This window comes from Lacerta agilis, chromosome 10 (assembly GCF_009819535.1).
Source record: "Lacerta agilis isolate rLacAgi1 chromosome 10, rLacAgi1.pri, whole genome shotgun sequence".
NCBI lineage: Eukaryota > Metazoa > Chordata > Lepidosauria > Squamata > Lacertidae > Lacerta > Lacerta agilis.
Genome location: NC_046321.1, coordinates 63,397,121 through 63,422,959, shown reverse-complemented (window position 1 = coordinate 63,422,959; position 25,839 = coordinate 63,397,121). Strand labels below are relative to the sequence as shown.

At 42.0% G+C, this 25,839-nt stretch overlaps 1 protein-coding gene across 2 annotated transcripts in view; it reads left to right on the top strand.

The window, feature by feature from the left end:
• PIK3CG (phosphatidylinositol-4,5-bisphosphate 3-kinase catalytic subunit gamma) overlaps positions 1–25,437 on the top strand; it is a 28,023-nt gene extending 2,586 nt beyond the window's left edge. The window contains exons 1-11 of one of the 2 annotated variants that reach the window (XM_033161582.1): positions 2,171–2,348; positions 6,665–8,656; positions 13,079–13,144; positions 13,262–13,487; positions 15,045–15,148; positions 15,831–15,977; positions 18,758–18,848; positions 20,537–20,667; positions 21,718–21,829; positions 22,831–22,988; positions 24,547–25,437. In XM_033161582.1, coding sequence (XP_033017473.1) covers positions 6,677–8,656; positions 13,079–13,144; positions 13,262–13,487; positions 15,045–15,148; positions 15,831–15,977; positions 18,758–18,848; positions 20,537–20,667; positions 21,718–21,829; positions 22,831–22,988; positions 24,547–24,828 — 3,297 coding nt within the window. In that variant the 5' untranslated portion in view covers positions 2,171–2,348; positions 6,665–6,676 and the 3' untranslated portion in view covers positions 24,829–25,437. Of the gene's footprint in view, positions 1–2,170; positions 2,349–6,664; positions 8,657–13,078; positions 13,145–13,261; positions 13,488–15,044; positions 15,149–15,830; positions 15,978–18,757; positions 18,849–20,536; positions 20,668–21,717; positions 21,830–22,830; positions 22,989–24,546 lie in introns of those variants that run through there. The other variant, XM_033161581.1, reaches the window with a different exon arrangement.
• Positions 25,438–25,839: the final 402 nt, after the last annotated feature.

Here is a 25,839-nt window from a genome sequence, read left to right as displayed (position 1 = left end):
TATGGCAAATTGTTTCTACCACAAAGATTGTTTCCTTTGTTAGCTTGTTAGCTTCAAAGCTCATTCTTGACTCTGACAGAATTAGGTACAAATTGACAAAATCATTAGAGGTGACTTGGTTCATCTTAACAGCAAGCACTTTTTCTTCTAGGAAAATATAATGTTTCAGTGATATTAGCAAATTACATAGTTCAGGACAGGCAGTACAGTATTTGGGCACAGCAAAATATCTTCTTGTGAGTGGGCCCTCTGCAAGATTTTTTTTGGGGGGGCACTCAGATTTGGGTGGCAATAACCAAAAAGCCAACACATGCCATTGTGGGTGAATAGCTGTCTTGGTCTAGAGTACCCATCAATAAAAAAGCACATGTCTGGAACCTGTAATAGTTTTATTAAAAGACTGCAGATCTCCTCAATTGATGGTGTGTACCATATATTCTTGCAGGCCCCAAAACCTTCCCTCCATTTTTATTTCCTAGAGCAGTAGTCTGTAGAGTCGCTTGCTCCATTCCAATGATCTTGGTGCTCTGCATCGCTTCTGTTACTAATATCATATATCAAAAACAAGCCTGGGTCCTCCATTTAAGCTGACTTCCTTAGATTGCTTGCTTAAAAGAGGAAATACTGGTTCATATAACACTAATCCATCCACACTATTTGGATGACTTAGGCTGCAAATGCACCATACATTTAAAGCACATTTCTTTTTGGGAAGTGGGTGGGGGAAATGTACTTTAAATGTATGGCTTGTATGTAGCCCTAGTGGCTTGCATGCATCTCCCTCCTTGAGCCATGCTTGCTTTTAGTTTCAAATAATCTCGGTACAGTATAGTGAGTCCTGGTTAGCCACAAACAATGGTTACAGTAGTTGCTAGCCAAGCCAGCTTCATACCATAAGGTATGGGTAATCAAGCAGGCTTGTTTAGCAACTAACCATTGCTTGTTTTAAACCAGGATTCCTGGCTTGCGCATAAGTAGCCGTGTGGAATAGGAGCATTTACTTCAGTTGGGCTTGCTGAGGCTCATCAATGTGATGCTCAGCTTTGATTTAGTATAATAATAATAATAATAATAATGCCCATCTGGCTGGGTCTCCCCAGCCACTCTGGGTGGCTTCCAACAGAAGATTAAAAATACATCTAGTGTTAGATCTGAACCAGCCCATTTTACAACTTAAACAGCAAGGGGTGTGTTTATCCAATTACAGTGGTACCTCGGTTTAAGAACAGTCCGGTCTAAGAACGATTTGGTTTACAAACTCTGCAAAACCGGAAATAGGTTTGAGAACTTTACCTCGGTCTAAAAATGGAATCCGAACGGTGAAAGGGCACCGGCGGCGGGAAAGCGCGCCTCAGTTTAAGAATGGTTTTGGTTTAAGAATGGACTTCCGGAACAGATTAAGTTTGTAAACTGAGGTATCGGTTGTTATTATTAACAAGTTACTAGCAGGCCAGTGTTTCTCAGACTTTTTGAGCTTGGTCCTACCCTTCTAAGCTTTATTTAACATCTAGCTTCCCCAACCCAGTAGCAATAATTTGTTCTACACATAAGCATGTTGTGTGCATTCAGCCTGCAGCTGTGTGCAAGGATCTATGGGTGGGCTCATGAATCCAACATCGGCATTAGAAAAAGAGTAGGACAGAGCATCTCTGATCCCTCCTAAATCACACATAGGGAAGTGCCATTAGTACAAAGCAGATGCATTTTGCAAAATGTATTGGGATGAGACAGAGCTATAGATCCAACATGTATCAGGGAGGAGACTCTGTCAGGGGGCATTTAACCCAGCTAAATCTTGGTGGCTGTTGGGAGGTGGCTGCACCTGCCTCAGTCGGATCCCTCCCTGGAACTTCACAGAATCCACTCCAAGTGTTCTGTGCCTCCCAAGGAGGCATAGTGCAGTTGGTGATCCACTAAACTTAGAATAGTTTATTACCAAATGTGATTCATAGTCTGCTGTTTTCCTTTATGCTGAATTAATTCATTTCCTATTTATTCTTCTGGCAACTTGTAGCATATGTCTCCACAACACGTATGCGTCAAAAAACCTGTTCCTCTTTTTAAGGTTGCTATTACGGTAAGCATGTATTTGACTGCTCTAACAGGAAAAGCAATACACACACATAAACACACATACAATCCTCTTTATAACCAAGTGGGTTAAAGCTTCCTTCCTGGTTACTAGAGCACTTCCTTTGCATCTGCTTATGAAGACAAACAAGAAAAGCGGAACAGCCTACACAAAATACTCTTCATGTTGCGAATGATTGTCATTTTAAAGCAGCCAGACTTAAAATCTGTACAGATGAGTCTTCTCCAGGAGCTCAGTTTCTGCTTTGCAATTAGGGGTAATGTTTCGTTAAATGTTGCGTCTGTGTTTTAAAATGGTGTTTCCTCTCAGTTGGCTCTTAGAAAACTAAGGATGCTGTTCAGTAATTTTATGCCATCCCATTTTGGGTTGGTTATGTTCCCATCTTTCTTTTGAAAGCTTTCTGGGAAATTAAAGTCGGGGAAGGGGTTAGGTTTGTGCATTTAAAATTCATTCTGAAAAAATGCTATTGTTGAGCAACACAGTTCTATATAAGAAGGGGAAGCTAAACCAGGGATAGTCTAGGTTGCATAACTTTCATTTCATTTGATGTAGCAGAATTGAAACAGTTAGGATATTCACAGATAAGGTGAAAGACAGAATGTACTTGAGACAAACTGGGGGGCGGGGGCGGGAATCCAACCTTCTCAGCTTGTGAGCTTCCAGAAGGCATGGTTGGCTGCTCCTTGAAAATAATATACTGCACTAGATGGTTTTAGGTCTGATCTTAACTTTGTTGTTGTTGTTGTTGTTGTTGTTGTTGTTGTTGTTGTTTGTTTGTTTGTTTGAAAACCCTCTTGCCTGTGCATTTCAGATCTTCTGTGGAGTCTTTTTACCTCTCTTTGACAAACTGTGTTATTGTTTTGACAATGTTTGTGTTTTATTGTAAATGTAGTAAATATAGAGAGATATACATGTGACAGCTAAATTATTAAGTACATACTTTCTGATCTGCATACTGATTCAATTAGTGAGTAAAGGCATTGTTAAATATTACAGTGGTACCTCGGGTTACAGACGCTTCAGGTTACATACTCCACTAACCCAGAAATAGTACCTCGGGTTAAGAACTTTGCTTCAGGGTGAGAACAGAAATGGGGCAGCGGCGGCGCAGCAGCAGCGGGAGGTCCCATTAGCTAAAGTGGTGCTTCAGGTTAAGAACAATTTCAGGTTAAGAATGGACCTGCGGAACGAATTAAGTACGTAACCAGAGGTACCACTGTATTGTTATCCAGGAACATGAGGCTGATAATTCAACAGTGCCTCTAGGGTTTTAGCATATGTAGGAAAGGTTGCCAACTTAAATATTTGGAAAGGTTGTGCTTAATTTCCTGTTAAAGAAAACTGTAATAAATTGTGGTGTTGATAGGATGGGAAAGAATATTAACATCTCTTATGCAGGGCTGTAAAAATATTTTCAGTTTCCAAGCTTCAGCTTTAGTATTTTAGGAGCCAGAATAAAAACTGTGTGGCTGAACACAACCAAACCCTGGGGATTTTTTTTTAAACTTTGGGTAATTATCACAGTAGCCTAGCAAACATTATTTGAGTGAATGGCTTGCGACTTATAATTTAACGTTATTATAATGGGCATTTTTGGGTGCTTTTTTGAGTGCTGTGTTTTATTTAAGAACCAACCAAGCAGAAAGTCTAATTTTTAAAAATATATATATAACTGAAGCTGCTGAATTGCAGAGAAAATGGTTCCAAGATGAAGTTCTATTCCTGAAGCTAAGCAGGTTTTGGCCTGGTCAATATCTGGATGAGTATCCTGTTCTTCCGTTGTTTACACAGTCTTTCCCCTGATCTGAAATTTCTGCTTTAGTTGCTGTGTGGTGTTGTTAATGAGTTTGCTTTATTGTATATTTTAACAATTTAAATGTTTCTGTAACTTGCATTTATACATTGGAAATGGCTTAGAAACCTACATATGAGTTTGTTGATGATATAAACGAAATAGAAAGCATTCACTAAACCAAGAAAGAATCTCTTTAACCTTGAGGTTTAGGGTTCACAGACTCAAATCTGAAGTTTAAAGATCAGTATAATGTTGTGGTACAATCTGAAAGCTTTTCCATATGTCACCTGCTGCCATTATGAGGCAATAGATTACCATATATATAAAAACCCTACTTTGAGTTGGATCTAGACATGCCCTTCTGCAAATGGAAGAGCTCCTTTCATTGACAGAAGGGATTCTGATCCAATAGATCAGTGGTTTCCAAAGTGGGTGGTACCACTCCCTGGGGGGCAGTGGGATTACCAGGCACTAAGAGGCAAGGGTGTGTGTGTGTGTGTGCTGTAAGTAAAAATGACTATCAGACTTTGAAGAACTGGTATCACTGGATTAAATTCAATTTTGTTGGATAAAATAAAAATAAAAATTTTAACTGGATTTTGAATAAATGTACAATTAATTTTCACCGTTTGAATTTGTCAGGGAACTGCCACCTGGCCCGCTGAGGGGAACGGAGGGTCCGTTAGGATACAGAGAGCCCCGACGCCAATTCAGCAGCAGCACCTCTTCCAGCGGGGAAAGCCGCCACACCTCCAGTGGGGAGGAGAGGGAAGGAACCAGCCAGGCGGGGAGAGGGCTTAGGGATGCCACTGAGAGCCCCAGCGCCTCTTCTAGCCAGGAGCCACAAGCAGGGAGCCTGGCGGGGAGACGGCTTGGGGATGTTGCTGAGACCCTGCACTCACCTCGCCCGGCTGGTCAGGAGGGAGGCACGCCATTTCCGGCACCCCAGTTGCGCAGAGGGGTGAAACGCAAGGAGGGTAGGAGGAGACTTGGGGTGCCAAAGTTATTATGCTGGGGGAGAAACCGGAAGGGGCCACTCCTGGATTCTGCCAGCAATTGAGACAGACATGCTTTTCGTAGCTCTGCACTGTAAATAGTTTGCACAATAAAACTGCAAAAGACTGTTTGGGCTCCTGCTCCGTTACTTGTGAAGCACCTTGATGCGAACCTTACAGAATTTTATTGGGTTATTATCTTCCCTTGGGGGGAGGGTGTTCAAACTGCTGTTTGGAATGATGGTTTTCATAGGAAATTTCATAGGACAGGGGGCATTGGAGATGAGTTAATGGAACAGGGGGGCGGGTCCAAAAAAGATTGGGACCCACTCTAGTAGAGACTCCTCTTCAGCAGCCCCTTGCACCAGAGGGCAAAACAGAGACCCAGTTTGGCACTCCCCATGCACATTCGTGTACACACACAGGCTGGGAACCACAATGGCACCTCTCTGGAGTCTTCATCTGGGGCATAAAACCTGGCTAGCCCCCACCCCACCTTGTACTACTCCTACCCTATCCCAGATGGTACCCCAGCCCTCTGATATGCTTTCCAAAGGGCATGGGGTGGCTGCAGGGGAAGGTGAAATCAGGAAAAGTTGTGTCCTCTGCTGCCAACAGGAGAAATCCATTAGTGGAACTCCACTTATGATTAGTGCACATACAACCCATTCTGTCCAGACTTTTTGGCTGGGTTGCATCCAGTATTTCCTGAACTTAAGCTATTCTAAATACTATTGAAGGAAATCAGAGGGACTTAAAAATGCTTTAACTTTGGCTGTGGTGGACCTGTTCTGAAATCAAAAATTTTTGGAATACGATACACGAAGAAGTCCAAAAATTGATTAAAATATCGTACAGCAAAAAGGCAGAGCTGTACTTACTGGGTTTAATAAATAACGAAATCCCAAGAGATAGAATAAATATTTTTCTCTATGTGACAACTGCTGCAAGAATGCTAGTCGCGAAATATTGGAAAGGAGATCAATTACCATCAAAAGGAGAGTGGCTTAGTAAAATAACAGAATATCTGGAACCTGCGAAGCTAACGAATATCATTAGAGGTACATCAAAAGATACAGTTAAAGATCAGTGGAAATATTTCAATGACTATTTGAATAAACAAGAAATGAATGGAAGATATTGGTTGTGTCTAGAATGATGAGACAAATTAAGATTAGTAAAGTATAGAGTGGAACATCTGTATAACTTGAGATATAATGTAAAATGACAGATATAATAAGGGATTTACTAAAAATCAGGAATCGTTAAAGCAGCGGAAGTATTTTTTTTGGAACTTAATTAAGTATCTTAATTGGAGACCCTCCTGTTTTTGAGGGCCTTTTTTTGTTTTTGTTCCCCCCCTTTTTTTCTTTTTTCTTTCCCCCCCTTTTTCCCCTTTTCTTCTTCCTTTCTTTATCTTTTTTTTCCTACTTTCCTTTTTGTGCCTTTTTTTTCTTTCTTTTTTCTTTTTTTTTCTTTTCTTTTTTCTTTTCCTCTGGACAAAGATGTATGTAAGTTGTAAACCTGTTTGTGTATATATTCATGCGTATATGTGATATATGTAAGAATATTTTTAAAGAATTAAATAAAAACTTATTTTTTTTAAAAAAACAAAAACAAAAAAACTTTGGCTGGCTCATGTCTGCTGTCATTTTTGTAAACCTGATGGTGATTATTTAATTCAGTGAAAATGCAGCAGAAATAATTTAATTGAAAATTAAGCTGAACTATGATGATGACAAAGGACTAAAAATGACCTGATCTTTTCTCTTGTGTTCCTAGTCTTCCTGTGGTATGGAGTTGGTGAGCGGTGAGCAACCTGTTGTTATGAGAGACGACAACAAGCGAAGAAGGAGAAGGATGAAGCCACACTGTACAGCAAGCAACTTGTCTTCAACTGAATTGATATCCATTGAGTTCATTCTACCTACAAGCAACATGCTAATAGATATAGCCTGCAACTGTACAGTAGAGCAGATGAAAGCACAGGTTTGGATGCGAGCAATAGAGAGGAACCAGACCTCGGATTTCTACCATAAATTCACTCCAGATCAATTTGTTCTTCAGTACCAAAAGAAGGGACAGTGGTATGAAATTTATGACAAACATCAAATAATACAGACACTTGACTGTATATTGTATTGGAAAGTGCTACAGAAGAAAGTGGGCAAAATTCATGTGATCCAAAAGCAGAAGCCCACAGAGGACGTTCAGAAGTTTCAAAAGCAACTCAATTATTTAATTGGCTATGATGTTACTGATGTCAGTAATGTGCATGATGATGAGCTGGAATTTGCTCGACGCAGGTTAGTCACTCCACGGACAATTGAAGTAACTTGCAGAGATCCAAAATTGTATTCGATGCACCCTTGGATTACATCCAAACCACTTCCAGACTACTTGCTTAGTAAAATTGTCAATAATAATATTTTTATAAATATACACAGAGGAACGACTAGCCAAAAGATTAAAGTACCTATCGATGACAGTCCAGATCTCATCCTTCAGAGTTTTTTCACCAAAATGGCAAAGAAGAAATCTTTGATGAATATTCCTGAAGATTACAGTGAGCTGAACTTTGTTCTGAGGGTGAGTGGCAGGGATGAGTATATTGTAGGAGATACACCTCTCCAAAACTTCCACTGGATAAGGCAGTGCCTCAAGAATGAGGATGAAATTCACCTCGTCCTGGATGATCCACCTGACCCAAACCAGGATGAGGTGCAAAAAGAGGAGTGGCCCTTAGTGGACGACTGCACTGGAGTCTCAGGATACCACGAACAGCTGACAATAGATGGCAAGGATCACGAGAGAGTATTCACTATATCATTATGGGATTGCAACAGGAAATTCAGGGTCAAGATAATTGGCATTGATATCCCTGTGCTTCCAAGAAACACAGACCTTACTGTATTTGTCGAGGCTAATATTCAACATGGGCAGCAGCTCCTTTCACAGAAAAGAACTACAGCTAAACCATTTACTGAAGAAGTCCTGTGGAATACTTGGCTTGAGTTTGATATCAAGATTAAAGACTTGCCCAAAGGGGCACTTCTGACGCTGCAGGTATATTGTGGCAAAGCACCAGCTTTGTCAGCAAAGACTAACCTCCATATGCATGATTCCCCAAGTTCTGACGCTAAATGCAAAACCCAGCTTCTCTATTATGTAAACATTTTGTTGATAGACCACCGGTCCCTGCTCCGGACTGGTGACTACGTGCTTCATATGTGGAAATTTCCAGGCAAAGGGGAAGAGCAGGGAAGTATAAATGCTGATAAGCTTACTTCAGCCACAAATCCAGATAAAGACAATTCCATGGCTGTCTCCATTGTTCTGGACAAATACTGCCACCCCATAGCCTTGCCCAAACACAAGATAGCATCTGATCCACAAGTGGACAGGGCCAGAGCTGAAATGCCCAACCAACTGCGCAAACAGCTTGAAGAGATCATAGCCACCGACCTGCTTAATCCACTTACCCCTGAAGACAAAGAGTTACTGTGGCATTTCCGATATGAAAGTATAAAGCACCCAAAGGCATACCCTAAGCTGCTTAGCTCTGTGAAATGGGGACAGCAAGAAATAGTAGCTGAAACATACCAATTATTATCCAAGAGAGATGCTTGGGACCAAAGCACCTTGGATGTTGGATTGACAATGCAACTTCTAGACTGCAACTTTTCCGATGAAAACGTGAGAGCGATGGCGGTGCAAAAACTGGAGGGTTTAGAAGATGACGATGTTCTTCATTATCTCTTGCAGCTAGTTCAGGTATGATGGATATTCATTCCATTTTTTTCTTTTCTTTTTAAGGGAGCATCAAAAGCTTTGGGCAGCATGATGGGCAAACATCAATTGCCTGGTGCATCTGAATGTGTGAACTGATCCTATTGCCTTTCAGGTCCCACTAAGTTGGAATGAGGAATCTTTTCCAGCTTGAGGTGCAGATTCTGTTCTGAACAGCCTTACTGGGGGAACATCCCAATGGTGGTGTAAAGACGTTCAGTGGTTGCTCATGAGTAAAGCGCCAAACGCAGAACTTCTAAAACTAAGTTCTTTATTGTGCACAGCTATATACAGTGGAGCAAAAGTTCAAACGTCCATCTCATCCCTCTGCAGAGTCCAGGAATGACCCCTTCCGGTTCTTTGTCCAGCAAAAGAGGCGCGGGATTCTGAACCCCCGCCTCCCCCTTCCGCGTCCTTCCTGCTTGCGCCCTTTGAGCGTGGGAACCTGACCCCGTTCCCCGCTTTCCCCTTGGCGCTGAGGCTCTGCGATCCTGTCAGAGCCCCTGCACCACCTTCCTACCTCCGACTCCCCCTCCCCACTGGAGGAGTGGTAGCTTCCGGCGGAGGAGGGGAAGGACGAGCTGGTGAAATGCACAGGAGGTTCCCTATACTGCAAACGCTCCTGCGATCCCACCGATTGCGGGGTGGGGGGTTTCCTGACAGGTGGGTTGGGCCAGAAGCAAAAGTGGGTGGAACAGTTAATGTAAATTTCACCTTTATGCGGGCTAATTTTCACACACACTGACACCCCTCTCTCTGTACTCAGTCCCGGCAAGCAAGAGGCATTATCAGAGTTCAGTGACACATTTCATCCAGGCAAAAATGCTCAGGTTGACTCCTGGACTTGAGGTTCTCCAATACTAAGTGATATGACTTATCTCATGTCTATTGTGTCCATTCAGAAGTGCAAGTTTGCAATTGATTTTGCAGCCATCCATTGCTCAGCGTAAATGTATGAAGTAGTCAATATATCCAAAGTTCTCTTTTTACCACAGAATCTTTGCCTGTGTAAGAGTAGTAGAACAGCATTCTAACCAACCAATGTGCTTTTGTATACCTCCATCCTCTATAGGATTCTTGTTTTGCTTCTGGCTTTTCTTTGTATGTCAACTACCTTGGTATATCTTCTTGAAATGAAAGGAAGTATATGAGTTGGCTTAATAATCCCCAAGGGCATAATTTAAAGGGGGGAAATGCTAGCTTGTGTTTAGGTCAAAGTAGCCTGTGTTGCGCTAAAAAAATACAATTCCTCTTGTCAGCTGACAAATGTACCCTTGGTGAAAGTGCCCCAATGTGGTAAAATTGCATGTTACATCTTAAAATGAAATGTGTTTCAGAACACAACAGCTTCCTGATTAGTCCCTGTGTACACGTTTGCAAGGTTCTTTTAATACAAGAACCCTGTGGAGAAAAGTAATTTTGTGTTATTTATTATCCTCAAAAAGTAGTCACATGAATTTGTCTATTATCAGGGCTTTGGAGATTATGAAATTGATGGACCAAGTGGCTCTTTACTCTCCTATTATAAAACGCAGAATGGTGAGGAGTGGCATTGCAGTGAGAAGTTGAATAATCCCTGCAATTGCTGATATCATGTGGTCTTGTAACTCTTATTGGCAAATGAAGTTGCTTGATCATAAGAAAATGATGAAAATGCTTTGAATTTGGTGAGAATTCTACTTTTGACATAATCCTATCTAACACCCCCTCCCTAATATTTCATTTAGGCTGCAATCCTAACCCCACTTACCTGGGAGTAAAGCCTGTTGAGTTCAATAGGACCTCCAAAGTGGTGAAGAACAGATCAAAAATGCAATAGGATAAAAACACATCCAAATTTACTAAACCAAGACAACAATCCATCAGTCAAAACAGCAGGATCGTCCCACTTACACCACAAAGAACTCATAACCTACCTACTTTCAGCAGCCAGAAACATCATAACCAGACACTGGAGAGACCTGTCAGGAGTAAGCATGGACCAATGGTACCAAACAGTATGGGAAACAGCCTTACTAGAAAAATTAACCAATAAACTGAAACTGACACGGGGACAAATAGAACAAGGCGCCTTCACCCCGGTATGGCTCCCCTTTATCACACACACAGCCCAACAAGACAATGACAAAAATCCACCAACAGCATACAAATCAATATGGCTAACCTGATCCAAAACACCCACCCACCCCACTCACACATGAAAACAAAGACCACCATAGCCAACCACAAATGAACAATCACACCCTAGGCCAACCCCAACCTCCCACCACCAAAGGAACACAACCGAACAACAGAACCCGCACAAACAACGCTGACACCAAACCCTACATACATTAAGTAAAATAGAAACATAGTCACCCCACCCCACCCATCTTCCCACCCCCCGCCCACCTCTTTCCCCCTTTTTCTTCCTAATGTCTCAACAAATGAAACTGATGTGTAAAAATGTTACTTGGAAAAAATATGAGAGAGAGACATTGCACATACTTTTGTGAATCAAGAAAATCTTTAATAAAAAAACAAAACAGCAGAATTGTGAAATCGGGGAACTCATTAATTTCTCATCAGTTGTGATAAAAATGGAGAGTCAAGCCAGAAGAATCTCATTTCTTTTTTTTTGATGGAGTTACAAGCTTGGTGGATCAGTGGAATGCTGTGGACGTAGTGTATCTTGATTTCAATAAGGCTTTTGACAAAGTCCCCCATGATATTCTTGTGAGAAAGCTGGTTAAATGTGGGTTGTATGAGATAACTGTTAGTTGGATTTGTAGCAGGTTGACTGACTGAACCCAAAGAGTACTCATTAATGGTTCCTCCTCATCCTGGAAAAAAGTGAAAAGTGGGGCACGATTGTCCTGGGTCCATAATGTCTTTATAAACGACTTGAATGAAGGAATTGAGGAGATGCTAATTAAATTTGCAGATGACACCAAAATGGGAGGGGTAGCTAATGCTGCAAAAGACAGAATCAGAATTCAAAATGACCTTAACAGAGATTTGGACCTAAACTAACAAAATGAAATTCAATAGGGACAGAATTCTTAGGCAGAATATAAGATGGGTGACACCTGGCTTACTAGCAGTACATGTGAAAAGGATGTAGGGGGTCTTAGTGGATCACATGCTTAACATGAGTCAACAGTGTGATGTAGCAGCAAATAAAAGCTAATGCTATTCTAGGTAGTATCAACAGAGGTATAGTGTCCAGATCAAGAGATGTAATAGTACCACTTTATTTTGCCTTGGTCAGACCATACATGGAATATACTGTGTCCAGTTCTGGGTGCCACAATTTAAGAAAGATGTTGACAGGAGGGAATGTGTGCAGAGGAGGGCAACTAAGATGATCAAGGCTCTGGAAAGCAAGCCTTATGAAGAATGTTTGAGGGAGTTGGGTATGTTTAGCCTGGAAAAGAGATATGATAGCCAACTTTGATTATCTCAAGGGCTGTCACATGGAAGATGGAGCAAGCTTGCTTTCTCCTGCTCTGGAGGGTAGGACTCGAACCAATGGCTTCAAGTCACAAGAAAGGAGATTCTGACTAAATGTCAGGAAGAACTTTCTGACAGCAAGAGCTGTTTGACTGTGGAACGAACTCCCTCAGGAGGTTGTGGACTGGCCTTCCTTGGAGGTTTTTAAGCAGAGGTTGGATGGCCATCTGTCATGGATGATTTAGCTGAGATTCCTGCATGGCAGGGGGTTGGACTAGATGACCCTAGGGGACCCTTCCAGCTCTACAATTCTATGCTTTGCTCCCCCCACAGCTCATGGGACAAATTTGACAGGGGGTGGAGCTGCCCGCCTGCCAATCACCTGAAGACACACTGACACCAGGTGATTTTTTTTATTTTTGCCTGCACGAGTCTTCAGAAGCCCCTTTCAAAGCACTGCCTTGCCCAGTGCTTTGCCAACCAGCTAACAGGTGGTGCCTGCAAACTTGCTTTTACCTGCCTCATAGTTCAGGTGTAGGGCAGCTTGGCTGAAAGCAACTAAAACATCATCATTTGCTCTGGCGTTTCCAGGATGTTAGTTGTTGACAAGGTAGCAAGCCGTAGCTTTGCTAGAGCTTTAAGAAGTGGTCATTTTACTTTTGCATTTTTATCTGCTCTTGCTCTGTCCTGCCACACTTGGTAAAGGGAAGATGGGTTCTGAGTCAAAATGGTCTGCATGTTTAACTTTCTGATTGTCTTTAAAAATTAAAGCATAATCAAATCAAATTGTATGTGTGTGTATTTATCCTGCTGCGCACACCACCCCCTGTTACGGTCACCTTTTTATTTTATTTGATATTAATGGTATGTAGACCAAAAAAACTGAAACTGGAAAGAAAAGATGTCTTTGTCTCACATACTGCACAGAAATTAAATAAAGTTCCTCTCCACTTACTTTTATTATCTGTTTTTCAGGCTGTGAAATTTGAGCCTTATCATGACAGTGCATTAGCCCGATTTCTTCTAAAACGTGGCTTAAGGGTAAGTATTCTAAACTCCTTAAAGAAAATGAAATGTACAAATACCGCCAGAATTAAGACTTTTTAATGGAGAAGATAATCTCATCTTTTAATATGTTCTCTTCCTCCCACTCAATAGAACAAAAGAATAGGACACTTTTTGTTTTGGTTTTTGAGAAGCGAGATTGCACAATCCATGCACTATCAGCAAAGGTTTGCTGTGATCCTGGAAGCTTATCTGAGAGGCTGTGGGAAAGCCATGCTGCAAGACTTTATGAAGCAGGTTCAAGTAACTGAGCTGCTGCATAAAGTGACAATGGACATGAAGTCAATTTCTGCGGAAAAGCACGATGTCACACCTCAAGGTACGTGCAGATCTTATGAGCACAATCTCACCTGTATGTTAAGCTTTCATTGTGTGTAATGCAGGGATAGGGAAGCTGTGGCCTTTCCATTCTCCCCGAACTACAAATCCCATCATCCTTTGCTATTTGGCCAGGCACTCTTGGGCTGATAGGAGGTAGAGTCTCAACAAGTTCAGGAGGGCCACCGGCACTGTACCTCTGGTGTCATGAAAGGTAACTCACAAAATTCTTTGGTGCCTTTTCATCCTTGGTAGGTGGTGCAGATGTAGTTTTCAAAATGGAAAGTTGCAAGTGGATCGCTTTTTGTTTTTATATGGCTTACTAAGACCATTTCCTCCCCAACCAAGTGTTTCATTCATCTGCTGTTTAAAGAACTTTGTATGGTCTGCTCTTTTTAAACCATTGCATTTTTACTGATGGTTTAGTGCTGCCATTCTAGTGTTGTGTGTGAAATGATGTTTTGAAACGGTGTATGTTGTTTATTTGTATTTTGTTCTCTTGGTTGTCTCTTTGGTTGTTTTAACAGAAAAGCAGGATTAAAATAATAATAATAATAATAATAATAATAATAATAATAATAATAATAATAATAATAGCTGCCACCCCCCATTGTGAGTAGTATCTTTGTTAGCATTTTCAATTCAGATGAGATGCTAATACTGTGGAGTCCGCCACAATAAGTGTTCAATCTTGATTATGACTCCTTAAACAGTAGTGGGGATCCTCCTGCCCATGGGCCTAAATTAGACCCCCCTGAAACCACCCTATTTGTCCCATGTAGTCATTTTGGTCAATCCATGATTACCAGTTGTGCTACTAATTTAGCTAAACCAAAAAAGAGAAAAAAGCTGCAACTGCCTGCAAAACCCAGGCCTTGTATAGAGCTCTGTGTATTGCTTTGAAGTCCCATCGACCAGCTGATTGTTGGGGCTTCAAAGCACCGCACACATCTCTATGCAAGCACTGATAATAAGCTGATAGTTGAAGTTTTCGAGAGCTGTGCACAGCAGGCTTGCACCCACTCTGTTTAATTTCAGACTGTATGGGACCAAGTTTGTTTCAGACTTTCATATGCTGCTTAATTATTTGCAATTCTAAACATTGTACATAAAGCAATCCACACAAAATCTTACAGTAAAACGATAAAAAAAATGATCATAAAATGGACCACTACCTTAAAATGCCTGCTGGAACAATAAAATCTTAGTCATATGCCTGAAATTTAGCCTGTTTAATCTCAGTTAGGAGGGAGTTCTGCAGGCTTTGGCCCACTACACTGAATGCACAGCTTTCAGTGGGTCACCTGATGTTATCGTGACATTAGGTGATTGATGGGTGAGTGGTCCTGCCCAGTAGTCAGTGTTGGCCCATGGAGAGATGAGGTTCTATCACTTTAGCTGGATCTGATTCTCTAGCACTGCTGGAAAAGTTCTAATTAATCTTAAGATTGGAGGCAAACACATCTTCCATTGGTACAGACTTTTTTTGCCGTCCACCATCTCCTGACTAATGGTTTCTGACTGCAGACTTGTTGTTTTTTTAATTGTCACATTTCAGTAATTGCACAGCTCAAACAGAAACTTGAGAAACTACAGGACAGCAAGTTTCCAGAATGCTTTAGAGTTCCATATGACCCTGGTCTGAAAGCAGGAGCACTTGTGGTAAATATAATTTTCTCAAATAATGAACCTGGGTGGTTGAGTTGCAAACAGGATTGGAGAAGAAAGTAGGATCCCTGAGAAGCAAGAGGGGGAGGTATCAGCATGATCAGGTGAACCCTAGGATATGCAGATGTACAAAACATTTGGTTTTTTTAAAAAAAATCTCAAAGATGTAAACAAATGAATGAACTGCTTAATGAGGACTGAGCATGCTCAGTTGTTTCCAGGAGTCATGGAATGTTGCGAGCCAGCTGGAAAATAAAACTGGGAGAGAATAGAGCAGGGATGCTAGTCCTTTTTGGCAGTGCCCAAGGGCTACATTCAGAATTAGCTAACACTTTGAGGGCTGCATCTCTCTGTGGCACCCTTCCCCCAACACCCTTCCCCCCTCCCCTTCAGCAAGTTAATGGCAAGAGCAATTTCTCCATTAACTTGCATGGAGACAGGAGGAAGGTTGCAGCTCTGAAAATGGGGCGGAAGGGAGCAAATCCCCCAATAGGGACCTTGGGCTATGTGTGAAACACCCACCCCCCAATATAATTTTTGCAGATAATTCTAAAGAGAGTATTTTTACATTTATGAACTCTGGGGGTATATCCATTATTTTAAAACGACTGTTATATTTGTTAATCTTTGGACATTGGTTCTGGCTGTAGGAAATATATGAATGTGTATCTTGCAGATAGAAAAGTGTAAAGTAATGGCATCCAAGAAAAAACCGCTTTGGCTAGAGTTCAAATGTGCAGATCCCACGTCCTTATCCAATGAAACGATTGGCATCATCTTCAAACATGGAGATGACCTGCGACAGGACATGCTTATTTTACAGGTATTATCTGCATTATGTTGTGTTGTGAGTTTGCAGGGAAGGAGGTAGGCCTGTACACAAGATCCTTCTAACCACTGGATCCAGCATGTTATGTACTGAGTTGAATAGGATCCAAACTGCAGCAGTCTGATAGGTCCCAGAACAATAGGATTGAGATTGCAGCAGTCTGATTGGTCCGCAGGAGCCACCCAATCCAGCTCCAGGTGGAAGTGAATCCGCACTCCGATTGGCATACAGGAGTATCCTGGAATTAGCCAATCACGTGGGGCCCATTGTGTAAATAGTGTATATAAAGCAAACGTTTTGGGGGAACTGCATTCCTCACTACTATGAGCTGAATAAAGAGCATGAAATTCACACTTGACTCCGAGTATATTTCACAGCAGGTGTTTAAAAAATATGCCAGGCTAATTTCCTGTGTTCAGCTGATTGCCTGGGTGATGGGCCATCAAGAGAACAAAGGAAAGGGGGCTCTATGTGAGAAGAGAAACTGATGGGCCCCCTCCCCCAGCTTGCAGTTAGTTACACGACAAAGCCAGAGTTTAGAGTTTGCATTGGTGTGACCTAGAAGTAAAGCAGCAAGCGGGACAGAGAGTCAGAGCAACATTTGAGAGCAATCTTTGATTAATGTTTGAGAAACAAGACCCTTTTAGGGTGTTAATGCTGTGAACCCCTTCATTGCAGGCTCAGGTTGTATAGATGCCATTTTTGGGTCATTTTTAAACCACAGTTTAATGCCTTAAATCAGGGGTCCCCAAACTAAGGCCCGGGGTCCGGATGCAGCCCAATCACCTTCTAAATGCGGCCCGCGGACGGTCTGGGAATCAGCATGTTTTTACATGAGTAGAATGTGTCCTTTTATTTAAATTGCATCTCTGGGTCATTTGTGGGGCCTGCCTGGTGTTTTTACATGAGTAGAATGTGTGCTTTTATTTAAAACGCATCTCTGGGTTATTTGTGGGGCATAGGAATTTGTTCTCCCCCCCCCCCAAAATATAGTCCGGCCTCCCAAAAGGTCTGAGGGACAGTAGACCGGCCCCCTGCTGAAAACGTTTGCTGACCGCTGCCTTAAATCATTGTTTCCAGACATTTGGTACATAATAATTACAGTGGTACCCCGCAAGACGAATGCCTCGCACAATGAAAAACTCGCAAAACGATCGTTGCAGTCTTAAAACGGGGCGGCGCGGAGCTCCGATGCCGGTAGGGAGGGGGCTGTGGGATCGTGCCTGATGTCGGGCATGATCCCACGGCCCCCTCCCTCCCTCCCAGAGCCGCGTTGCCGCGTTTTAAGACTGCAACAATCATTGCAGTCTTAAAACGGGGCGTCGCGGAGCTCCGATGCCGGTCGGGAGGGGGCCGTGGGATCGTGCCCGATGTCGGGCATGATCCCAAGGCCCCCACCCTCCCTCCCGGAGCCGCGCTGCCGCATTTTAAGACTGCAACGATCATTGCAGTCTTAAAACGGGGCGGCGCGGAGCTCCGATGCCGGTCGGGAGGGGGCCGTGGGATCGTGCCCGATGTTGGGCATGATCCCACGGCCCCCTCCCTCCCTCCCGGAGCCGCGCCGCTGCGTTTTAAGACTGAAGCGAGCAAACAGCAGCGCAGCTGTTCGCTCACTGTAGTCTTAAAACGCGGCTTGGCTTGGCTCCGGTGCCGGTCGGGAGGGGCCCCCGGACTTTTCCCCCCATAGGAACGCATTAATTAAATTTTAATGCGTTCCTATGGGAAAAGGTGCCTCGCAAGACGAAATTTCCGCAAGACGAAGAGTCTTGCGGAACGAATTAATTTCGTCTTGCGAGGTACCACTGTACAGGCATAGCTCAGAGATATTGCGAGTTCGGTTCATGGGCGTAGCCAGGATTTTTGCTGCAGAGGCGGGCTTTATGTTAGGAGGGGCAGAACCTCAGTTAAGTATTTTAATTGATTTTTATTGATTGGGGGGCAGCTGGCTACACCCATGGTTTCGTTCCAGACTACCGCAATGAAGTGAATATCTCAATAAAGCAAGCCACACAATGTTCTTGGTTTCTCAGTGCATATATAAATTATGGTTACATTGTCTGTTAAGCCACGCCCCCTTGGCTGCAGGGGCAGGAGGGGGGGAACCCAACTCTAGTCCCAGCCAGCTCTTCTCCTGTGGTCAGAAGAGGTACTGCAGCAGCTTCAAGAACAATGGGGAAGGAATGCTTGGTTCAATTTTACAAGGAACATCTTAGCCAGGGGTCAGCAAACTTTTTCAGCAGGGGGCCAGTCCACTGTCCCTCAGACCTTGTGGGGGGCCGGACTATATTTTTTTGGGGGAAATGAACGAATTCTTATGCCCCACAAATAACCCAGAGGTGCAATTTAAATAAAAGGGCACATTCTACTCATGTAAAAACATGCTGATTCCCGGACCATCCGCGGCTGGATTTAGAAGGCAATTGGGCTGCATCCAGCCCCCGGGCCTTAGTTTGCCTACCCATGGTCTTAGCCCTTCACACGAATCAATGTCTTATTCAGAGAGATGACAATGAAATCAGGACGAATACCAGAGCAAAGATTTGTATACATATCACATTTAGCTTTTTATTCTGAAATCTTCTGCTTCTCCGTAAGCTTGCCTCTTCTACAAAATGCATATGTCTTAAATATTTTTTGCAACATTAAAATTGCTTCTGAACAGTTATGATTAAGCAGTGCAAGCCTAACCATGTCTACTCAGAAACATGTCAAGCTGGATTCATTTAGGAATAGGATTGCAGCCCAAGTCATTGTTGTGTCTTTTGCTTTACCAGATACTTCGAATCATGGAGTCCATCTGGGAGGAAGAATCCTTGGATTTATGTTTGTTGCCATATGGGTGCATTTCTACAGGAAATAAAATAGGTAGAGCATTTAACAAGATCAAAACCCCACAGAACTATCTGGAATTGGGAATGTTTTTATTTTCGTGTGGGGCTATGTTATACACGAGTCCTACTTGACTTCTCCTTACACAAAGAGACCCTTAATCTCAGGGTCATGGGTTCAAGCCCCACGTTGGGCAAAAGATTTCTGTATTGCAGGGGTTGGACTAGATGACCCTCATGGTCCCTTCCAACTCCACAGTTTGATGAATACAATAGCAAGGTTCTATGAAAGGAGTATGAATGAAGGAGACTATGTTTAATTCTTTTTCTAGAGTAATTTTGCTGTTGGCACTTGCCTTTGTGTAATTTTTTTCTCTGCTTCATATGTGCATCAAATTCATGTCCCTTGACCATCTTTGAAGTAAACTAGAGCAATGCATCAATGATAGCAAGTTGTGTTTCATCTGTGCATGTATCAAACATATTCCTGCTCAGGTACATTTTTTTGCAGCTATTGCTGTCATCTGCAGGTGAAACTCGAAAAATTAGAATATCGTGGAAAAGTCCATTTATGTAAGTAATTGTTTACTGGAGTTTACTATATGAGATAGACTCATGACATGCAAAGTGAGATATGTCAAGCCTTTGTTTGTTATAATTGTGATGATTATGGCGTACAGCTGATGAAAACCCCAAAGTTGAAATTGTTAATTTGGGGTTCTCATCAGCTGTACGACATAATCATCACAATTATAATAAATAAAAGGCTTGACATATCTCGCTTTGCATGTCATGAGTCTATTTCATGTATTAGTTTCACCTTTTAAGTTGAATTACTGAAAGAAATGAACCTTTCCACGATATTCTAATTTTTCGAGTTTCACCTGTGTGTTGAGGTTGTTTTTTTCTCCCAACATGGAAGTAGGCAATGACTGTCCTTCCTCCCATTCTATTTAAGCTATACTTGGCAGAGTTCCATCTCTTTTTTGGGGGGGGGGTGTCTTCCGACCGTCCCAAAATCAGCTGCATAAGAACTTACGTTTTCTTATATGCAGACGAATTGTTCTAATTTCACAGACATGCCTGGGTCTTGGGACTTTTATTGATTGGATTTGCTGATTTTTAAAAATTATTTTTAAGAATCCCTGTTAATTATTTGAATAAAGTAACAGGGTTTTCTAAGAAGGAGGAAGTTAGATATTCTTGTGCCCAGAATGACTGTAGACTTGAACATGGCATTTGGTTCTGTGAATCCATTACATGGGGAGCCTGGGGAAAATCAGCAAAGGTTAAAGCAGACCAAAGTGTTGCATTTAGCACCAACCTTTTTATTATGATTGCACAACAAACAGTGTGGACACATAACTGCTGTTGCCATTGCCATGACTGACAATCTGTGATATACTCTGCAAACAAACAAACAAGGTTTGCCTTATTTTAAGAATCCTTGCAGGAGAAATAAAATATCTAGTATGAGAATGCTAGCAGTTTGAATCCCGGCATTGATCAGGAATTCGAAGAAGATTTTTTTTATCAGTTTTGACTGGTTCAAATCAGTTCTGAAAGGTTTAGTCCACTATTTTGATTCAAAATGTTATTCCGTTGAATTCAAGCACAGGAAGACATTGTTTGCAATGTCTTAAGAGATGTTTAAGTGCATAGAGAATGGACAAACAGCATTCTGAAATATATAGTAGACTATTAGCATGCCTTTAATTTTTATAGGAATGATTGAAATTGTAAAGGATGCTACAACGATTGCCAAAATCCAGCAGAGCACAGTTGGAAACACAGGAGCCTTTAAGGATGAAATATTAAACCAGTGGCTAAAGGATAAATGTGTAATTGAAGAAAAAGTGAGTATTTCTTTTTTTCACTGGTTTAAAAAAATGTAATTATTATGAGTAATTATTTTGAGTTGTTGTATGTGGTTTTTAAAACATTCTTATAGTAGTTAAGTTGACACAATTCCATTCCTACCAGGAGCACTCACAGAAACCTTGGGAAGATCCCAACACCACTTTTCAGTGAAATGCCAATTCTTGTGTCAAGCAGACTGTATACAGTATAGTAGTGTTCTCTTTCCAACCTCACTCTACATAACTATGTATAAAATTATTGATACTGTACAAGTATTGTTACATTTTAATACATCGTACTCGCTTCAGATAGGTGCCTTTAAAACTTTCCATTTGAGTCTGACTTGGGACTTTACGAAAGGCTTCCCATTTTCTTTCAGCTTGCTTTTATTAACTTCTCTGTCTTGCTTGTAAAATGGCCACAACAATAAGCATACAAAAATGTTAAGAGGTTGTGTCCAGCTCAGTTATACTCTGAGGAGGCCCAGTTTAATAAATAGACCTTAGTCACATCCATTAATTTCAACAAGCCTACTCTGTTTATTACTGATATTGGATACAGCCCATAGTATCTATTTGTTGGCCTCCGTCTGTCTCTGGAGACAATGGAAAAAGGTGCCTTTGGGGATAAAGTCAAAGTGTTGGAGAGGCTGGTAGAGGAGAGACAGGTTTTGTTGCAGGTGGGGCAGCTGAAGGCATCTGGTTTTGCTTCAACAGCTGCACCAATTCTTTGAAAGCAAAGTTTTGCCTAAACTAACATATGGTTGTGGGGAAAAAGTGCATTTTATTCTTTATAACAGTGAAATTTTGCCGCTAAAGTTGATCACAGAAACACAGAAAGCTATCTTGCATTGAATCAGACCATTTATCCACCTCGTTCAGTATTGTCTACTTAGGCAGGCAATTGCTCTTCGGACTTCAGACAAGGACTTCAGCAGCCCTACATGGAGATGCTGAGGACTGAACCTGGGATCTTCTGCATGCAAATCATGCACTCCGCCTGTGAGCTTTGGCCCTTCGTTACAGCTGCTTTCTTTAATTTATTAGTTTCAGGCAGCCGTGGATAGATTTGTGTACTCTTGTGCTGGTTACTGCGTGGCAACCTTTGTCCTTGGAATAGGAGACAGGCACAATGACAATATTATGATCACAGAGTCAGGTGAGTTTGTTTTGTTTTTGTTCACACCTGAGTGGCATCTATTTCAGTGTAATTTGAATGCAAGCCTGCATTCCATTGCTACTGTTAATGTAAGTGATCTTTATTGTCTACTGTTTACCATGATCTCAGAATTATTATTCTTACTTTTTTTTAATGCTGCTACATGCCTTGGATTAGAGAAGAGGTTAGGTTTTGGTTAAAACCTGTGGGGAAGAACTGGTGACTGGAAGGTGGAATAAACTTTGGGAGAAAATGAACCTGAAAGTACAATGTTTGTGTGAAGGCAATTACAAAACCATCCATCATTCTCTCCTCGCCCATAGCATGAGGTTCGCTTCACAGCTCCCCTAACAGACAGACTTAGCAGCGAGCCAGTCGGCCCTCAGCAGTGGCAGAATTCAAGCTGTCTGTCTTTTTTCTTTTTAAAAATCCATCCTTCGTGTTGCTGAAACTGAAAACCTTTTAAAACAGTTAAAACAGTTGCACAGCTGCTCTGGGAACAGGGTGAATGAGGTATGCTGATGTTTTGCGTCCTGGAGGTGCTCTCTCCATAACTGGCTCCCCCTTCCCTGCCACAATCAAGCCAGCCCTCTCAAATCCTGCAGAAACATTTCCCACCCCCAGTCTAGAGCGTAACCCAGAGAATAATGTCTGTTTAGAAAGATGCAGATCCAAAATTGGACCATCACTTTTAGAATGTTATGTCTGTCTTCGTCTTTCATCCTCAGAGAGGGGAGAGACCTGCAAATTTTCAGTCATCAGGTTGTAAGAAAAAGCAATATTTGACAAAGTTAAGAGAGCTAGTTCCATGGAAAGGTAAGGTCAATAGAGTTGGGTGGGGGAGAGGCTGAAGAAGGCTGACAGTTTTTGTGTCATACAAGAATATAGTTTTTCAAACTATATCCAGGTCAAAAAAGCATGCAAGATCACAAACTAATTTGCACCTGCAATGAGGTCTTTTTAATGATCACTAAGCATCATATTGATTTCTCCTTCCTAAGGCAATCTCTTTCATATTGACTTCGGCCATATTCTTGGAAATTACAAGAGCTTCCTTGGAATTAATAAGGAAAGAGTTCCTTTCGTATTAACACCGGATTTTCTGTTTGTCATGGGGACCACTGGAAAGAAAACGAGTCCACGCTTTCAAAATTTTCAGGTATAAAAACAATAACCCATGAGTGGGAATGAACCTTGTAAGAAATGTGCAGTACACCTTAGATTTGGATATTAGCTGTAACATGTTATCATCCAACATTGCAAAATAAGTTGACCAAGATCCCTACATTTGAATCTGAAGGAAGGGGAAGAAGATAGCAGAGGTAAGATTTTAGGGGGGGGGGAAACAAAATTATTTAGCGGCTGCATGCTTTTTCTATTCAGTAGTAGACCATCATATTCCTTGAGTTTTTAGAAAAGACAACCCATCTATTCCCCTGTGGCAAGGCTAACTACCCTTTACCACATATACTTTGTGTGGAGAGAATTGTTGTACAATTGATACTAGATCCGGGCCAGCAGTACTGTAGGGCTGAATCATATGCCACATTTCTGCACAGCCATATGCAAATCTAAATGTGTACAACAGAATAGCATGTACAGATGCATGTCCTCGTGTGTTGGGGTTGTCTTCAGCTTCCTCCTGTTTATGCATGAGATATGTGAAGAGACTCCCTTATTTATATTGGAGCATTTGGACTCCGCCTACCAACAAGTTCTCGAGGCGGCTTGCAATAAAATAGGCAATGGTACACTAGTTACGAGAGTGGGGTGAATATGACTATACAAATGCAAGAGGCTGCAGGAGCACAGATATTAGAAATCTCTCTCCCTATCCTCTGATGTTCCATCTGCCACTCTCCCTGCTAAGAATAGAACTTGGGTGATGGGTGGAGTCTTGAAAAAGGCAGTCTCTCCTCCATTTCTGCATCCTTTGACTTGGAAGCACTGACTACTTCTGAAACTCTGGGTGCTTCCTTCCCTACTTCCTCAGTCACAATAGTTGACCCTCAAGTCAATAGCTGTAATTGTATGCATGTGAGGATTCACATGCCAGTGGTTTACATGCTCTGCATTCCTAGCAGTCTGGAGTTCCATGGAAGTTTATTGGGGATTCCTCACAGGAAGCACCAGAAAGGTAGAACAAGCTTCCTTGAAAAAATCTTACATACTCTTGCTGATCTCCTGCTTCAATCTGCAGTTGCAAATAGAGTGCTGATTGCATGCTCCACCCACCCACCCACCCACCTTCTTCAGGGCAGTAGCGAAACCCAAAAAGTGTGGCTGGCATCCCATATGGACAGAATGTGCTCCTTCTAACACACCTCTGGATCCTCTGCAAAGCTCCAGGGTTCCTTGCCAGTTAAATCCCATGCAGAAAAAGTTCCATGATGGACGGAAGTTAGGTCTGTGGTTTTCAAACTAACCCAGAACAATCGCGACAAAATTAGGTGGATTGGACTTTGTGCATCCTTTCTGGATCCTCTGTATCTATGTAGACTCTGTTCTCCAAAGTGCCACTACACCCTAGTGCTGCTGTGTGAGAAGAATGAGTAGAGTCAGTGGGCATAGTAGCCATTGGAAGTGCTATTTCATCACGCATATTTAGATAAGAGGACTGATTTTGGGTGCTGTTTTTTCCTGACTAACCACAAGTTGCTTCACAGCGTATACTATAGTCATTTCATTGAGGTTTGTTTGTTTGTTTGCCTCTAAAGGATATCTGTGTGAGGGCTTACCTTGCTCTTCGGCATCACACAAACCTTCTCATCATCCTGTTTTCCATGATGCTTATGACTGGAATGCCTCAGCTGACTAGCAAAGAAGATATTGAATATATCCGCGATGCACTGACGGTTGGCAAAAACGAAGAAGATGCTAAGAAGTATTTCCTAGATCAGATCGAAATTTGTAGGGATAAAGGGTGGACTGTGCAGTTCAATTGGTTTCTGCATCTTGTGCTTGGAATCAAACAAGGAGTGGAGAAACATTCTGCCTAATGGTGAATGGATGCACAAATAACTGGAAAGTAACCTGCTGTTACAATCGGTTCTTAGACTTTTAGGCCACCCCAGTTCCAGGGACTTTCCCCTGCCAAAAATCCAACTCTCATTAAAAAAAGAACTTTTGTTGAGGTGTTGATGCTGCACTGTGGGTGATTTAACATACACAAAAGCCTTGTTGAAATGGCCTTCATTCTCCCCCCTTGTTTGCCACAGGTGTTTAATAACCTATTGTTAGAATTTAGATGGCACCACTGCTTTGCTGATTGTTTTGTGTAGCTCCTGCGACAGGATAGAAAGACCTTCTGAAAATACTGGACCATATGCAGAATAATTTTTAAAGTAATTTCCCCCCTCTTTCTCTTTAAGCCATTTAATTCTTAAGTAAACTGTAATTTACAAATATTTTCTCTGAGTGAGATCAAATGTAGTGTGAGCAGGTGTCCACTTGTGAACTTGGGGATTCCTTCCTCCTCTCCCACCTGAAACCCCCCAAGCCTCCTCTAGAGGTTGGAGGATCTTCCAGATAAGATTTGGAGAGATGGAGGTGGGCAAAGAGAAGCTGGAAGTCTTGCTGTGCAAGCAGATTTCCGTTGTGCAAGCAGGTGGACACCCTCGGCTCTCTGCTTTCATAATACTAGCAAAGGGATAGGAAGTTGGAAGAGGAAGTATCATAGCGGTGTCATTCTAGGTCGAGAAATCCTCTCTGTTGCTGGGATGAGTATTACAAGAGGAATTATTCATCTATCTGGAAGCTGAAGTACCACTGTCTGTGGATTCCTCTGGTAGCTAATCACAGTGTGTTTCAGACAATCCCTTTGAAGAAAGAAGATGGAAGAGCAAATTGCGGGAGCCAATTTGCATGGGTGGGGGGACACGGACTGCTAGGCTTGATAGTAAATAGTTGATCCATTCTTAAGTTACAGTACTTGTAACCACTGTGTGTGAAGTCTGTACCTATTATTACTCTATGTGTGGAAGGAGAAAAGCTCTGTAACAGTGATTATT